Source organism: Sitophilus oryzae, unplaced genomic scaffold (genome assembly GCF_002938485.1).
Source record: "Sitophilus oryzae breed Bouriz unplaced genomic scaffold, Soryzae_2.0 scaffold_483_pilon_pilon, whole genome shotgun sequence".
Classification (NCBI taxonomy): domain Eukaryota; kingdom Metazoa; phylum Arthropoda; class Insecta; order Coleoptera; family Curculionidae; genus Sitophilus; species Sitophilus oryzae.
The window spans coordinates 9,827-29,088 of NW_022147066.1; the positions used below are offsets into that span (position 1 = coordinate 9,827).

The following is a 19,262-nucleotide window of genomic DNA, read 5'->3' on the forward strand; positions in this document are numbered from 1 at the left end:
CCCGGTAGACTATCAAATGTACATTTCCGAGGCTTCTTGATTAAAAATTAGTTGTTTAACACAGCCGTAGCACTCTAGGTTGAAATTGAAAATACCATTTTTTAAGCGGAAATGTCAAAAGTTGCCATGTTATATGGCATTCTATTCAGAATGTTATTTTCTATCAAATAAAGTAAAAAAATATAGAGTACCATTTAAAAATCAAAAGTTTTCATTTCCGGTGAAACAGGCAGTGATCAAAACTAGTTGATTACATCAATCAATCCTGATTTATGTCATAGGTATACTATAACATACCAAATCTCGTTTTTAATATGAAAAAATTGAAGAGTTAAAGGAGTGAGCCACATTTGGAAAACACCCGGTACATTGTTTCCTATTTTTTCTAAAGTGTCACAATTACACAATTTTACTTTTGTTTGTAGGAAAAAATAACACAAAATGTCTGACAGAAAGTGGGTAACCGAACCTGATGTCTACGTATGTCCACTGTCAAAGGAAACTCAGGAAATCGCCAGGGAGGAGCTGAGGGAAGAAGAAAACTCCAGGGCTTCCGCTTTGGAATCAATGCGGGAATGGATTAAACAAAACCCAAAGATTAAAAATTGCAGAATGGGTAATTAACACATAATTCTTTTAGTTTATATAACCTGCTAATTCAGTTCATAATATGCTTTATTTTGTTTAAAGGGTGTCATACAAAAGTTATGATAAAGTTTTACGTTTTTTAAATTGTATCCTACATTTTACTGTACATAATTGGATTCATTCAGCATAAAATTCTGTATATAGTGCACTATTTTTATTTGAAGTACTATGCGATGTTGTCATTCTATCTTTACTGCATCAGATTCTACCACCACTCTAATAATTCCTTTCTGGTGAGTGTTTATTCCTGTGAATTGTTTTGCTGCTTTCTTTAGCTGTTTTGCTTTTTAGCCGACCATACCAATAGGTATGGTAGGCTATTAGGATCGGCAAAAAAAAGTTTTCTTAATTTCACTCAAAATGAGTTATTTGGGTCATAAATGACCTAAATACAAAATATTTTCGTGGTGTCTGTCTGTCTGTCTGTCTGTCTGTCTGCCGTCTGTAACACGATAACTCAAAAACCGCTGAACCGATTTTAACCAAATTTGGCACAAAAATACTGTGGCACCCGAAAATCTGGCCATTAGTTTTTGGTGGGGGTGGGGGGTTGGTAAGGGGGTATGGGAGGGGGTTAAAAATTTAAAAAAATCGTAACTCCAAAATTACAGTAGCTAGCGAAATGCGTTTTTTTTTAAATGAAAGGTCTAGATTTGTTATGAAGTATTTTTAAATTGTTGAATGGCTATTTCTTTGTGTAAATCGACTAAATATTAAAACATACCTGAAAAACACCTACACACAATACCTCCAGAAATAAATTATTTTTCATTGTCAGTGGTTTGTCAGTTAGATTATATAATAAGTTTTTAGATATTTTAGGGATTCAGCCAGCTTTAGATACATAAATATTAGAACAACGGTTCGTTTAAACGACATTAGTGAATTAGCTACACAAAGCGATTTTAGGAAATTCATCCTCTTAGAGTGTAAAATTATGTCGGAACAATTTGTTGTATGAAAATTCCTTACTATGTGGTCTAGAAGAATGAAATCCTATACAAAAAGAATTAGAAGAGATTTTTGAAATTCATCAACTAAATGGGTAAAGTTAGTAAAAATTTATATAAAACTTGGTGACCTCTGGATTATACACATAAAAATTGGTACAAAGGATCGTTTAAAAGACATGAGTTAATTATTTGGATAAAGCGATTTTATGAAATTTATAATCTTAGGGAGTAGAATAGGGAATGAAAGTTTGCTGTACGAAAATGCATTACTATAATATCTAGCAGTATAAAATGTTATACAAGGGTTTATTTAGTGACACATCAATAATATAAATGAAATATTTCTTCTTCAATTATCCTTCAAGGAATAAAAAATAACTATAAATAGAGTATTAGTGCTCTTAATAAATCAAAAAAAGAGATGAAAAATAAAAAAAAATATCAAGGGAGTATATTAAGTAAAGCGACAATTGAAAATTTCAAATATTGATTTGAAAACTTCATATTTCAAAACTATTTATTTTAGTAATACAGTTTATATAGGACCATAGGTAGGGGTTCTATCTATAGAGGGTAAATAATCATTTCACTGTTTATTATTTTGGAGAGATTTTATTTCTTCAGATTTTGCAAAATTTCTTTGAAATTGACTTTGGTTCGATTTCGTAAATAATCTATATATAAATAAGAAATAAAAAACCGCCCTGGAAGATCGCCATCCACCCTCTATCCAACCATACATAATTAGTTTCAGTCAATGGAAGTAGTTAGAAAAAATTGAAAAAAAGTGTTAAAAAAGCAGGATTTCAAAAACATTTTGTGGTCAAAATTGAACTTCTTTGAAAATATTTCGATAACGATAACTAGAATTATTAAGATTTTTTATTTCAGACGGCTCTAATCAAAAGTTTTATTTTTGGTATACAAAGTGTGTCATAAAGTCATATACAGGCGATGAAAAAATAAAAAACGGTTTTTAAATTTTCGAATTTTCTTAAGTACATAATACTTAATACTTAAAGAGAATGAAAATGCTCGTGAAATTGGAATATTGACGGCTTTTTATAAATTTTAAGTAAAAAATATGTAATAAGTCAAAAATAACAATATCGATTTTTTGTCGAGCGAGTCTTAAATAAGTGCAATTATTCTTAGCGGTAGTAGGTATATTTGACCCCAGAAACACGATTGTGAATTTTTTCGCGAAATTTTTTTTGAAAATTTGGTATTTTTTGAAAAACCTTTTGGATTTTTTTTAGTTTTGTTTTTTTTATATAATTTCTTGATAATATGATAACATAGATAGGTAGTAGATTAAATTTACAAGACAGAAAAACCCGAAAAGCTGCAGTGGTTCTCAAAATTTAAGCAAAAAATATTTTTTTTGGAAATTTTTAAAGTAGATAACTCAGTTATTTTGGAGTTATTTTAAAAACGGTAAAGAGAAAATATGGTTTTTTATCGAGATCTACCAGCCCTGAAAATATTTGCACTTATTCAAGACTTGACCTGTATAATACCCAGAAAATCGACAATTGATAACTTGTCAATTCTATGTACTTAATATCCTGGTTTAAATGAGTGCTGAACCTGTAACTATTCAATATACAGGGTGATCCGAACTGTATTCCGGAAACTTCGGCAGCATAATCTGCAAATAAAAATAATTAAAAAAAGTTCGTATAGATGTATGTCCTAAAATGCTTAGTTTCGGAGATACAGGGTGTGCTTCATATTTATTTCGATTTTTTCCAAATGTCTCAATTCAATTTATTTTTTCCAATTGTAACGGGAAGTATATGGAGACATGGAAACGGGATATATGGAAAATTGGTGTCTGGGAGTTTTTTGACATGAGAAATTCTATCTTGATGTCAATATAGACTCCTACTTGTGGAGTCATAACTCTCGAGATATTTGGAATCAAAATTATCAATACCTGTCATCATTGACATAAAATAAACATGTTGACTAAATAGTTAGTAAACTGAAATTTTAAATTTTAAATGTTTTTGTGTCAAAAGTTCAACAGAAACTGTTTTATCATCATTCTTCCGAAGAAAAATTTATGATCAATTTAAAAAAATAAAAAGTTCGCAAATTTATCATTTCACTCAAATAACTATCTACTCAACATTGGTAATTTTTTCTCAATAACGACATGTATTGACTATTTCCATTCTAAATATCTTGAGACGGTTGCTAGTAGCGATTTTTACCAAGATACATTTTTTACACCAATTTTCATCCAAATATTGACGTTACTTCAGAAACTATTTGGAAAAAATCGAAATAAAAACGAAATTTCTACACCCTGTATCTCCAGCAGTAAGCATTTTTGAACATACATTTATACAAATTTTTTACTTATTTTTATCTGCAGAATATGCTGCCGAAGTTTCTGGAATACAGTTCGGACCACCCTGTATATTAATTGGTTCAAAACGTCTACATTTTCCCTTGCCATCTCTCCATGCCGCTGTCTCTCTCCATGCACCGAGCTCTTTCTTCCATAAAATTTTCAGTCACTTCCTGCCAACTTCTTCTAGGTCTACCCGCCTTTCTTCTTCCTGCAGGTTTCTAGTTTATAATTTACTTTGGGATTCATATTTCTCTTATTCTTTGGATATGCTCGTACCATGTAAGTTGTTCTCTATCTCTTCCACTATTGTATGTTGAACTTCCATAATCTCTCTTATGCGTTCATTAGTTATTGGTTCGAATCTTGATTTGCCAGCTCCATCTCCTCCAAAAATCCATCTCTATAGCTTCTAACAGTAACTAAATTGCTTCTAATAGTAACTATTCAAACAAAAACTAAAGTTGAATTGATTGATACAAAAATGTTCTAGTAACATTTCAGGATCTATTTGGACTTTGCACAGTACCTCACAAAACTCTTGAACAAAAAGACTACTGCAGACTATCTGCCATTTTATATGCACATGTATTCCACACATTTATTCACATTCGAAGCCCATTTTTTGGAAGGAAATACTGATAATTCCAGCGGATTTTAATTGGAATAAAAAACGGAACTGGAGAAAGCTGATACCGCGCGACAGTTCGTTTGAAACCGTCAAACGGACGACACAACTCTGCACTTCGTAAAGCTGTTTTACGTAGTGTTACAAATCCCCCGACAAAGACGAGCTTTTGGGATTACAGGATTGCCTCGATGTAAATGCCCGAATTGTTAATTCTAATTGATAATTAGCGTCCGGAACGTATATTTCCCGTTCTACTGTTTGCCATTGCAGACGAATCCCACTAATTATACCGACGAATGGATTTCGGAAATAATATAATATCGCCCTTTAGGTACACCGCGATCCATAAACGAGGCCTGCTCTGAATACTAGAGAAAATATTCAGAGCATTTATGCTAAACTTTTTATACCGTTACTTACTTACTGCCACTACTTGCTGACGAGTATTTGATACGCATCAGAAGATGGTTACGCAAGGCGTTTTCTTTCATGAGCTTTTCTGTGACTGAAAAGCCCGATACATGATGTTATCTCTCCTTCCGCACTCCGGACATTCAAAAATCTCATTACTCTGTTGCCTCTTTACTTTTTGGTTGTCGTTGTTAACTAAGTTTACAATTCTTCTCCATTGTGTTCTATTGTGCGCTGCTTTCCACTGATTCTGCATGCTTATCTCCTTTAAGTTTTCATGGAAAATATCCTTGTATTTTTTGAGTTGTTCACCTGGTTTCCTCTTACCGTCTACAAGCCCACCGTAAAGAAGGGATTTCGGTAGGCGGTTTTCTTGCATCCTGCATACGTGACCAGCCCATCTTAAGGTAATATCAGACATAGCTACTTTTGTCGCGCAGCACATTAAAAAACTGCGCAACTTGATCTGGTGCAAGTGTAAATACCTAGGCAACCTGGAACGTTGCGATCGCAGCTTGGTTGCGTAAGCTACTTTTTTGTTGTGCGCTGTTTAAGAAATAGGCGTGTGTGAACAGTTGTTGAGGAAGGTTGCAAGTGCAGCAAAAGATTACTAATCAGTTGAAACTTTTACTGCGGACATCTGTGCAGTATTCTGTTGGTATGCCCGAAATGTATACACTTTTTTTCACTTAACGCCTGGATTTATATGCAAATTGCGATGTCGTCGAAGTCAAAACAAGCCATTTGGAACAGAGAACAAGAAAAATGTTTAATAGAAGCGGTAGAAGCAAGGGAGTGTTTATGGAATGTAAAAAAAAGTCTATTCTATCACAACCAAACGAAAAGACGAGCCGCTATTTCGGAAATTTCTTCTGAATTACATATGCCCGATGAAGACATAAAAAAGAAAATTCACACGTTGCGTGTACAATATTCGAAACAACGTTCAAAAATTAAAAAAAAATTAAAGTTCCACTCGTCTTGAGCATGTAATTCAGTAAGTAAATTATTGAATGCACCCAACTGTTTGCGCTTTCTTATCCATTCCCTGACCCACACTCTTGTTTTTTTTTGTCGCCGCTTTTGTTTCGCCGCCAAAGTCACATATAAATATGCCGCTGCTAACATTGTCTCATCATCCATTTAAAAAAAAAAACGCAACCGTCCCCAAAGGTACACACGATACCTTGAGCTGTGGGTGGTGTACTGTTGAATGTTGCCCCTTCAAGGCTGTGGCTATCAAAATATGTTGCCAAAGTAGCGCTTTGCTTAAAATTAATTAATGGTATACTTTTTTATGAAAATTTAAATCGTTTTCTTTTTGTATACAAATAGGCTAGTAATAGTATCGTTTTTACCATACTTATTAGTTCAGTACGTCTATCCGTTCTGTAGCTACGGGGCATTCGTTAGGGGGGAAACGATATTCTCTCGATGTTTCTCGTAAAAAATTAGACGACGCGTCCCATCAATAAAACTTCGACAAATTTGCAAGCAGCCAATGAAATGAGGTGACCTAACCAAACCAAACCAAACGTGACTTCGGGACATGAATATCGGGTCCCGGGACAAGTCCCGGGAGTCCCGAAACTGGTCCCGAAACTAAAATACACAGTATACTTATCTAATATCGATTAGATCTGTCTTGAGAAAATATAAGAAATTAAATTAATTTAACTGAGAACTCAGGTTTATTTATATTGCTAAATGGTTAACCAACAAAAATCAAAACAAAAAAATTCACAGTCCTTTACAAAGATGCAACCGGGGGGGCATTGAAAATGATGAATAAAAACGTAAAAATATGATTAGTGTTAATATGAGTGTATTACATACATATGTTTAAATAACGAACTTAACAAAAAACAACAGATTTAAAGATTCACTGAAAAAGTAGTAATGTTAACATTAAATAAAACATTATCAATAATAATTATGCGATCGCACCTATCCGTAAAACAAGCAAGCAAAAAAACCTCGAAAAAACAAAATAACATACAAAACATCAGATTAACATGATGACAGATCATGATCGATGACAGATATAGAATTCTTACGGAAAGTTACATTTTACGATATAATTTTTTAACTGTTAAAGGCAAACCCCATTTAAACACAAAACTTTTTAACACCTACTACTGTATCTAAAAGACATTTTTTTTAAATTACTAAATTCTTAGCCACGCTTCTGTTTTTCTTGGCTGTTGTGCGTCACGTCACAGATTAACAGGCCCACGTTTGCACCACAAGGCGATGCTGCAGACCACTAGGTAGAGAAATTTATGTTATACAACTTGTAGTCAATCTACACAAATATTATCAAAAGCTTTTTTTCTTATAAAATGTGTTCAGATTTTGTAAAAAGTATAAGTCAAAATCGCAAAACTTAAAATTGATGAGTTTCTTAGTTTTTAACTAATATAGTGGCGAATTACAAAAATTCCTTTTCAATGAAAATTAATCAGTTACATAAAATAATTTAATAAATTACTAGCTTTTTCCCGCGACTACGTTCTACGTTCGCGTTACACCTCGAATCGTTCATGCATTGATTTAAATGATTTTCTACTTCTTTATAGAGAGCTAGTGAGCATAGATGTTTTTTTATTTTTCATCTTTTTTTATTTATTAAGAGCACTAATACTCTCTTTATAGGTTATTTTTTATTCTTTGAAGGATAATTGAGGAAGATATATTTCGTTATGATGTCACTAAATAAACCCTTGTATATAATTTTATACTGTCTGGTTTATAATGTTATAGTATTGCATTTTCGTACAGCAAACTTTCATTCCCTATTCTACTCCCTAAGTGTATACATTTCATAAATTTGCTTTATCTTTGTGCCAATTTTTATGTGTATAATCCAGAGGTCACCAAGTTTTATATAAATTTTTACTAACTTTACCCATTTGGTTGATGAATTTCAAAAATTTCTTCTAATTCTTTTTGTAGGATTTCATTCTTCTAGACCAAATAGTAAGGAATTTTCATACAACAAACTGTTCCGAGATAATTTTACTCTCTAAGAGGATGAATTTCCTAAAATCGCTTTGTGTAGCTAATTCACTAATGTCGTTTAAACGAACCTTTGTGCTAATATTTATGTATGTAAAGCTGGCGGCATGAACTCACTCTAAAATATCTATCTAACTGACACACCACTGACAATGACAAATAATTTATTTCTGGAGGTATTGTGTGTAGGTGTTTTTCAGGTATGTTTTAGTATTTAGTCGTTTTACACAAAGAAATAGCCATTAAGCACTATAAAAATACTTCATAACAAATCTACACATATATACCTTTCATTTAAAAAAAGAATCATCAAGATTGGTAAAGCGGTTTCGGCGGGATGGATGCAACAAAAAAACCCTTTGAGCTTTTATATATGTATGGATTAATTATTTTTCCAACATATTTTACTTTGCAAATTTTTATAAATAGTCAGACTCGCCAATATCGTACTCCGTGTCCAGCCTGTTTAGCCAAACGTAGGCCGATTCCTCTTCGACGGCGTCGTGACCCTGGCCGAAGGAAGAGTCTTGAAGACGCTCATCCGCGCATAGGAATAAGTTGACTGCGTAGCGTATTGCGTATTAATCGATTCTGAAATTTTCTATCTCGTGTATAACATGTTACGCAAAGTTTATTATTTTTAATCTCGATTTTTAATAGATAAATGTATGAAATGCCACCTGAATATCTTCCGCCATGACATGTTTGTATAAAATTTTATACTGTCTGGTTTATAATGTTATAATATTGCATTTTCGTACAGCAAACTTTCATTCCCTATTCTACTCCCTAAGGGTATAAATTTCATAAATTCGCTTTACCTTTGTGCCCATTTTTATGTGTATAATCCAGAGGTCACCAAGTTTTATATAAATTTTTACTAACTTTACCCACTTGGTTGATGAATTTAAAAATTTCTTCTAATTCTTTTTGTAGGATTTCATTCTTCTAGACGAAATAGTAAGGAATTTTCATACAACAAACTGTTCCGAGATAATTTTACTCTCTAAGAGGATGAATTTCCTAAAATCGCTTTGTGTAGCTAATTCACTAATGTCGTTTAAACGAACCTTTGTGCTAATATTTATGTATCTAAAGCTGGCGGCATCAACTCACTCTAAAATATCTAAAAACGTAATATATAATCTAACTGACACACCACTGACAATGACAACTAATTTATTTCTGGAGGTATTGTGTGTAGGTGTTTTCAGGTATGTTTTAGTATTTAGTCGTTTTACACAAAGAAATAGCCATTAAGCACTATAAAAATACTTCATAACAAATCTACACATATATACCTTTCATTTAAAAAAAGAATCATCAAGATTGGTAAAGCGCTTTCGGCGGGATGGATGCAACAAAAAAACCCTTTGAGCTTTTATATATGTATGGACTAATTATTTTTCCAACATATTTTACTTTGCAAATTTTTATAAATATTCAGACTCGCCAATATCGTACTCCACCGTGTCCAGCCTGTTTAGCCAAACGTAGGCCGATTCCTCTTCGGCGGCGTCGTGACCCTGGCCGAAGGAAGAGTCTTGAAGACGCTCATCCGCGCATAGGAATAAGTTGACTGCGTAGCGTATTGCGTATTAATCGATTCTGAAACTTTCTATCTCGTGTATAACATGTTACGCAAGTTTATTATTTTAATCTCGATTTTAATAGATAAATGTGTGAAATGCCACCTGAATATCTTCCGCCATGACATGTTTTTACTTTTTTGTTATGGTAAAGTGATTTGTATAAACTTTATTCAATAACGTATATTTTCCTCCATTTGTGATTTTTTAATTTTAAGCGAAAATTAAGTATAACATTTTAGGAAAAAGAAACACTGTAATATTTAAAAGAATAAGAAGAAATTAGTCTTATTTTGAAAGGAAAATATAGAAAAAACTCTTTCTATAGAAAAAGTCTTTATACTAACCAGAATCCGGTGACATATACGCGGTCTCACCGGAAACATTACTTATTACTTCGCATAACTTGAAGAATATCTACTTTTAATAATGAACACTTCAGAAATACACCAGTAAAAACATTTATTATTTGAGATTAAAACTCGAATTAAATTATAAATATTAGTTACCTATGTTGTTATAGCTTTTATAGGCCTGTTTAACGACTTAATAAGTTACCTAGCGAAAAAATCTGTGCGCGTACCTACCACTATTGTTACAGGTTAATTCGTTAAAGAAATATGTTACACAAGTTAAAAACGCTAAAATTTTAATGGTATTACTTGTGCATTATTGGCCTTATAATGTAATTTGTTGGAATTATATCTTCTTTAAATATAATTAGACTTTTTAACGACTTTTAAGTTACCTAGGAAAAAATCTGTGCACGTACCTACCAGTATTGTTACAGGTTAATTCGTGAAACAAATGTGTTACATATTATTCGTGGTATTAGTGGTATTATATTGGAATCAGCTTGGCATTAGTGGGGCATTATATGAGAAATTTGGTATTTAATTTGTATTTTTGGCATTACTTTGGCATTAGTATACAGACATTTGTCAGCGGTTTACTCCTTGTAGATAATCAAAAAGTTTTTTGATAAAATTTGCTTTTCATGTCAGATCATTTCTATGAAAAATTACATTAGATTTTTATTAAAGACGCTGGGTAATTAAAACATTGACTAATAAACCTTGTCCACTTTAAATACGGGGTCACGAAATATCCTCCTTGGAGTGTTTGGGTTAAGGGGTGTATAATAAATTAATCGTTGTTTTATAATAAAAACCATAAAACATTTATTTGTGAGTAAAATAATGCAATGGTTGGATATCTCTCCTTTATAATTCGGTGACTAAAAATACACTAAAATAATTAGAAAAAAAATCTTGTACTTATTTAGTAATTACGTCAATATTAATTAATTGACTTTCTAGTCTATTTTATTTTATGTACAAATATATTATTAAATTTTAAGCATTAAGTAATAAAACACTTTGTGCCCTCTTATATCGTAAAAGGTTACGAAATATACTCCTGGTTACACCCCTTACAGAAAACAGTGTAAGGGGTGTAAATAAATTGTATAATCACTGTTTTTTATAATAAAAACTATAAAATATTTCTTATTTGTGAGATTAAAAAAACAAAACAATGCATTGGTTAAAATAAGTACATTCAATACTGTTTTCAATTGTTAATTCAATAATGTGTTATAACATAATATAGCCATTACTATTATACTATTATTATTAAAATAATATGTGTGTAACATATTTCTTTAACGAATTAACCTGTAACAGACATTTATATGCCCAGTATATTTTTGTTTAACAAACCAATCAGGAAAAATCCAAAACCTACCGTTATAGGAGGTATAAGACGATTAAACTTATATAATGACAACTACTTATCGGATAACAAATTAATTACTACTGTCAGCTAGTTCAGCTACTGTCTAGGTAGAATTTACCTAGAGTACCTACACCTACCTATGATGATGTAGGTAGATTAAAGCTTATTTTGACGTTACCTCTCACTTCGGTGTCACAAGCTGAATTTTTCAGGGATGGAAGTACAGTACATCACAGTACATGATATGGGGACCCTTATTCCGAAAGTAGTACAAAATTAAACAGGGTAAAAAGGCACTATCATCAAAAATCGATATATTAATACCACCGTATAGAGAAAACAAATACTTATTTTTTGATCCAGTACAGAATAAAGTCTTCGTAGGGAGTAATTTTTTATAATTATTTACAAAAAAACATTTCCATTAGCGCTTATGACCAAAAAAAAACTTTAAACATGAATAATCATTTCAATCATGCGAAAATTTGGTTTAAAAATAGAGATTTTTTTTTAATATAACTTTCATTTAACGAAAAACGAAGGCCTAAATGAAAAAAAGAAACAATTTAAAAGTTTCGCTCATGTCTTGACAAGGTATCAAAGCAAACCCCATATTTTTTGCTTTTAAACTAATAAAGATATATCAATAAACAATTAGCGATGTAATGGTTTTTGCGCGCGCTGGCCGACTGCCGCCGCTGCGCCGAGATTTCCTATACCCTTGTATATATGTCGTCATGGTGTGGCAAATGTAGCATTTTAATTCGATTTGGGCTCCCTTATATAGGATAACAGAAACATTTTCAATGTTAAAAACAGAAACAAATTGACATGAACTCATGCGAACATGGCAAATATAAAACTATAAAAACTATATGAACTAAAAAAATATAAGTATATAACGAGAAACATCACTTTTGTTCAAAGTAAGACTAAGTGCCACGAGGGCATTTAAGGATTTATCATCTAATCTTGAACGAAAGTTACTACAAAATCCACCGGCAAATAAAAAAGCTCTCTCCGATTGGACGCTGGTGGTGGAACGGTCAGTAAATGCTCGTAACATAGCTGCAAATATTGTCCTCGACAACCGCCATCCTCAAAAAAGACTCTCGTTTTATAACTTTTGATAATCGATCTGGCTTTGCAGCTAATGACGTTTGTATGCTTGCTCTTGTACTTGTTGAGGCAGTAGCAGATATTGCACTTTCAATAAATCCGTCTAAACCTTTTTGCCAATGGAACTTTCTCAACCTGTTACTATTTCTGTTTCTTATCTCGGTCAGCGAAATTTCGTCTTCATCTGAAACAGCTTCTTGCTCTTGCACTTTGGATTGTGATAATCTTTGCACCAGTTTGTCAATGAACTTTAAGATTTCTTTGGTATCTGGCTTAGACTAATTAAAATGTAAAGGATTGCTTAAACTTTCTATATATTTTAGTGTGGATTACAGAGATAACTAAGCACATTGGAGGCAAGGGTTCTTCGCTCGTTTATTTGTTGCTTCAATGCTTCCTGTAAGTTTTGGCTTAAAGGCGCATTGATTTTTGGAAGTTCTTAGAATATAAACTTAAAGCTGGCATCAGCAGTGTAGAGATTTGCTTCATACTTACATAGTGTGTCACAGCTAGCCTTATAGGTTCTAGGCACTTAACAATTCCGTCCAGAATTTCAAAATCGTAGTCACTGAGATTTACTGATATGGAGAGATCAATCATGGCCTTTTGTATGCAATCTTTTAGAAGAATAAACCATTCTAGCATTCCATCAAGGCTATTCCAACGGGGTTTACAATCTAAAATAAGATTTAATTCTCGGTTGTATTTTCCGTGCACGTATTTTTCTAAAACAGTGTTTTTCAATGGAGAGCGTCGAAATAACTTTACGATTTTTCGGACTTTGTTGACTAATTCGTTTATGTTGTAGCTGTCAGTTAGGTCGTAAATGATCTCTTCATCCACAGTTTCATCGTCGTCGTCGCTATAATTATCATCACTTGACAGGTCTTCAATGATTTTCTGATGGTTTCTTTTACAATACATTACTTCAACAACTGCAAGGTATAATAGTTTAGCGGTTTCGGGACCAAGTTGAGGTCCCGGGACCATCATTGAGTTCCGGGACCACTTTTTTTATGTTAAGTCCCGGGACCGTCCCGGGACCAAGCCCCGGGACTTGATACCCTAGTACTGAAGTTCTCTGATGAATTTTATACGTATTTTTGCCCTTGTGAGTCTTTTTATGTTAAACAGACCGCCGCCATACTTGTATCTAACACTCATTTCTTTTTCCTGCAGTTATGTATATTATTTAAAAAACAGTAAAGAGAAAATATGTTTCTTTTATAGAGATTTACTAGCCATGTGAAAATGGTTGTCTTCCTTGTATATGTTTCTAAAAGTAAAAATGCTTTGATTTGTTCACTTGTTTTGCTTCATAAAAAATATAAATATGTGTTTTCATAAAAAGTACGTTTTCCAATTTTTGGCTTCTTTGAAAATATTCCCTAATTAACCGCAATTTTTTTGAAAAAAAGCTGGGTATTTTTAAAGCTATTAAAAATATCCAGCTTTCTAAAGAGATATTTTATCAACCTACGTATGTGAATATTTTTTTAATTATTTATAGTACTGAATTTTCATATGTTGGGGATTATTTTTATTTTTAAGCAAATACTTACTTTCCTGTCAAATAATGGACACTTAAATATTACATTGTGTTCGTGAACGTAAATTTTTTCAAAGTAAACAAGTTTTGAGGAATTCTATTTTAATTCAATTTTAGATTCTCGTTTTCTATTGCGCTTCTTGAGATTCAAGAAATTCAGCGTTGTGCAAGCCCAAGAAGCACTGGAAAGATACGTCTTGCTCCGGCAAACTTTTGGTGTTGCCTTCAATTGCCTGGACATGACTATTCCGATGATGCAAGACCTCACCGATTTGGGTTATATGTTCGCCTGTCCTAAAAGGGACAGCCAAGGACGTAGGGTAATTGTAACCCGCCCTGGTAAGAATAAGTAGCCATTATTAGTTTTAATTTAATTATTTAATTGGATTAGATACCGTGGGGTTATGTAAATGTTTGGAAATTTCTATTATAGTCATAATAAAACATCTACTATTAGTGCCGTATCTGTACTGATCTTGAAGAAGATTATAAAGTTAAGTGCTAATATGCGATCAGTATTTTTGTGTGATCTTAGTAATTTTTGTGTTAAATCTATATTTTTTGGCGATTTCTATTTTGTGTGTACCTATAATATCTTATGGTTAGAGTATTTATTGGCTAGGTTATACAGGGTGTCTTAGGCTGAGCGTGCATTAGAAGTTTCTAGAGAACTACAATATCTAGATCAAAGATTTTTTGCACTTCATTGTTTTACAACGTGATCTATCTGTTTTTTATCAGTTGACAACAGCTTTCTTATTTTAAATGAGTGCCACCGTTTTTTATTACATAATTAAATTCTCTCTGTAAAATTTTATGAATTTTGATATTAAACACTCTATATATCTAACATTAACCTTTTTGAGAAAAGAAATATTTAAAATTTTTGGACGAAAAAAATTGTCTGTCAAAAAAAATTGTATAGCCTAAAAGTCAAATTTAGTGATTACCACAGCCACTGTGACAGAAAGAGAAGACATGTGACTATCTATTTCAAAAATTCAATTGTTTGAATGTTATAGTTTAATAATGGCGGTAGCCGTCATAAATCATTTTTTTCCTTTGAATAATAAGACTAAGGAAGGAGCATAATGCTATTCATGTATTCATGCATGGTGGGCGGAAAAGGCACCATAAAAGCTCTCTAGAGTGGGGATCCTGACAGTTCTGTTTGACGATTCATTTGACACATTTGAATTTGATTTGAAATTTTGTGGATTTGTCAGTCTTTATGGAGCTTATTTTATGTTATTTATTATTTATTCTACTACTGATAGTTGTTTAAAGGTAGTAAACCTAGATGGAAATTGTGGCAGAACTTAAATTAACAGTGACACTACCGCGATTTATCGAAAAAGACTCCAAAATAGTTGGTTGTGTAGCGTGCGGTAGATCTCGGCAAAAATCGGGTGAAAAAATGGAACAACTTTTCGCTAGTAAGTGACTATATAATATACATACGTGTAGTTACCGTTCATTTATGAAATTCACTTAAATTAACTAATTATATATTTTTTCTTGCATTTTAGCTTTTATTTATTACTTGTCAAAGATTAGATGTCATAGAATTTAGATACGTTAATTTGACTTACCTGCTTCAGTAGCGTATCGGATGTTTGTGTTAATAAATACTTATTATAACTTATCTATTTTTATTAGAATTATATATTTTTTATAACAATTTTAAAACTACCAACATTTATTCACAACGTAAAATAAAACAACAAATTATTGAGTCTACCCCACGTCTACCCTACATCATAGTTTTACATTTTTTAAATAAAATTAGAACGACACTGATAAACCGGAATTTAAGTCGGCCATATTTGAGGCCCATCGCGGTGTACCTAAGATTTTTGATATGCTCCTTCCTTAGTCTTCTTATTCAAAGTTTTTTTCAAATGGAACCCCCCTTTTTTTATTTCACTAGTGAAGATGTTTTTAATTCGTTACTCTTTGACTATACATGTTCCTATACCTAAAATAAATCGTTTTTAAGTTATTTAAGATTTAGTTTTAAAACGTATATTTTTATTGATTATATCTAGCTTCCTTTGACATTAAGTGTCAAACAATCAGACAATTTATTTCTATCTGTCAGAAAACTAATTATTTGAATTTTCTATAATATAAATACTGCCATTTATAAAAATATATCTTCTATTTTCGCTCTTTGGTGAAATCTAATAGTTGTGTTAATAATATACCGTATGATCGACAAAAACGGTGGAAAGTTGGCTTGGAAAGATGATCGATGACATACTGCTTTCTGAACAAAGTGTCACAATATGACATGACCAGATCTATTGTTTTACATCACTTGATGTTTAAAGTCATACTGGTTAAAATCAAGAAAAATGTACGCTTTAAAACTAAATCTTAAATAACTTACTATTTATTTTGGATATAGAAACATGTATAATCAAAAAGTAATGAATTGAAAAACCTTTTCACTAGCGAAATAAAAAAGTGGGTTTTCATTTGAAAAAAAAATATTTGTAACAATTTCTTTATCGCTCAATTCCATGACAACTGAGGCCATTATTATATGACATTCGAAAAATTTAATTTATAAAATAGATAGCCACTTGTCTTCTCTTTGTGTCACACAGGGCCGGCGGAAGGAAAATGTTGAGACCGGGCGAGTACCCTATCTGGCGCCCCCACCCATATTTATTATAGTTTCTTTCAGTACTATACTTTAACTACAACTAAGCATATTTATGCTACTTTAACAATAAATTTTTACTTAAAGATACTTCAAAATTCTTCTCTTCGTTTAATTTTAGTCTGCAGTTGTCGTTTTTTTCTATACCGAGAGCGCCTCGAAAGTGACTTACCCCTATTACTTTTTCATTTTTTTAGATAAAAAATCCGAGATTTGGTATGTTAGTATATGATATAAATTAGGACTTTTGACATTTTTGCTTAAAAAAATATATATTATAGTTTAAATTCCAATCAGGAGTACCATGACTCTGTTAAAAAGTCTTGGAAAAATAAATTTGATCGTCTAATGTTTTTCGTGTCTTGTCCTGGCCGGTTAAAAGATGTCCTAATCGTATTTTTAACCATATCTCAATTTTTTCAAATGGAACAAGGGTGGAGGCTCATTAGCATAATTGGAAAAAGAATATATCACAATTTTACGAATAATTTGGTACCACACACTTGGTATTTCGAGTCAAATATGAACCGCATGTTACAATTTCAAATAAACTAGATGCGAAAATGTAAAAATTGACATATGTTATAAAGTAGAAATATACCGGGGGTGCCATTTAAAAATAAAAAGTTGTAGTAATTTCCGGTGAAACACTGTGACCAAAAACAATAGAATACGTCAATTAATCCTAATTTATATCGTATAGTAACATACCAAATCTCGTTTATTTATTTCAAAAAATAAACAAGTTATAGGGGTGACCAACTTTTGAGAAGCACCCGGTATATCGAGTTATAAGAAATAGAATTCCAACTTCGGCAGTCTCGTTCTGGTATAAGTAATCTTTGAAACCATTACTATTTAGTTGCAAGCAGTTGCTTTATTTCTCTATAAGAATTTAAGAAACTTTTCATTTCACAATTATTTCGTGCAGAATCACTAGTAGGTACTACTATCAATAGTAGGTATATGATCTGATACAGTTTTTCGGCTTCAAAATGAGGTTCAGCCACACTGGTCCTTTATCTTGCTGAAATGAGAAAATTCTACGATTCTATTACCATTTTCCGTGTATTACTACATATTCAATCCGGAACAATAAAAACCACCAAAAGATTGATATCTTTTCCCACTACTGTTAATAAATTAATTTAATTAATGAGGCAAACTTATAAGCTTTTTTTATAATAAGGATATCAGGATCCCCTTCAGCTTCTTGCGAATAAATTTTAGCCTCATATAATTTTAACGCATATCAGCCATTAATAACAAATAAAGGGCGTGGGTAGTAGAAAAAGTGCGATTTTGAGCAGTCATAGTCTAATACTGTCAGTTTTGCTGGCTTGACCCAATCCAATTTGTATAGAAAAAAAATCTATAACAAGAATTATAGAAAGAAGGGTTATTTACAAAAAGTTGATAGCTTGTGAGTTATAAGTAAAATACCACGAAGAAGTCATTTTGATTTATATTTTTTAATTTTATTTTGTTTAAGAATTCGCAAATCCCAATTTCAAATAGAGCACCCAAAAAACATCTAAAATTGAAGAAATCAAAACTCTCCCAAAACTTTCGTGCTAAAGAGTTTTTGAGCATAGTTTCAGTAAACTATAATAGGTATTCAGTAAACTTAGATAGGTCTAGGATATAGTAGTGTTTATAATGTTTAGTCAGATATTTTCCCTATGTTGTGTAGTAACTGCTGATATTTTAATGTGAAAATTGATAGTATCGATTAATTATTGATCTGGTTATTCGTTACTATTTGTTTAGATTACTGTTTTCAAATGTTTTAGTTGCTGTCGCGGCGCCCCTAGCACAGGGCGCCCCGGGTCGCCCCGCCCTGTTGTCACAGTGGCTTTTGCAATCACTAAATTTGACGTTTAGGCTATACATATTTTTTTTTGACGGGCAGTTTTTTTTTGTTCAAAAATTTTAAATATTTTTTTCTCAAAAACGGTTAATGTTAGGTTTAGAGGGTTTAATATCAAAATTCATAAAATTTTACAGAGAATTTAGTTATGTAATAAAAAATAAGGGCACCCATTTAGAATAAGAAAGTTGCTGTCAACTTCAGGTATTTCCAGAAGTGCCGCCATATTGAAAATAATTTTAATCGATAGGTCTCGTTGTGAAATAATGATGTGCTAAAAATCTCCTATCTAGATATTGTAGTTATCTAGAAACTTCTAATGCGCGCTCAGCCTGGGACACCCTGTAGACTAACTCGATAGATACAAACATCTTATTTAAATCAATACCAATTGCTTGTCAAAACGTCATATGTCAATTTTATTTCCTCTTCGTATACAATATGTTTCAATGAGCTTATTACTAAGATAATCAAGAATATATGTTCTAGGCGTTTTTGATTTGGAGAAATTTACAAATGCCGACATGTGCCGCATCCATGGAATAGTGTATGAAACTCTAATGGAAGACGAGGAGAACCAAGTACGAGGCTTTGTCCATTTTGCAGATGGAAGTGGAGTAGGATTTGCTTATTTGACGTTGTTTACTATCAGAGAAGCTGTTCGTATAGTTAAAAATGGCGAGGTATTGCAATAAATTTATTATGATAAT

The 19,262-nt window shown here is 32.1% G+C and overlaps 1 protein-coding gene across 1 annotated transcript in view; it reads left to right on the forward strand.

Annotated features, from left to right (window-relative positions):
* The first annotated feature begins 417 nt into the window (after positions 1-417).
* Positions 418-19,262, forward strand: part of LOC115886331 (alpha-tocopherol transfer protein-like) — a 39,343-nt gene continuing 20,498 nt past the window's right edge. The window contains exons 1-3 of the mRNA XM_030905425.1: positions 418-616; positions 14,132-14,353; positions 19,042-19,235. Of these exons, the coding sequence (XP_030761285.1) occupies positions 442-616; positions 14,132-14,353; positions 19,042-19,235 (591 nt within the window). The 5' untranslated portion in view covers positions 418-441. The remainder of the gene's footprint in view (positions 617-14,131; positions 14,354-19,041; positions 19,236-19,262) is intronic.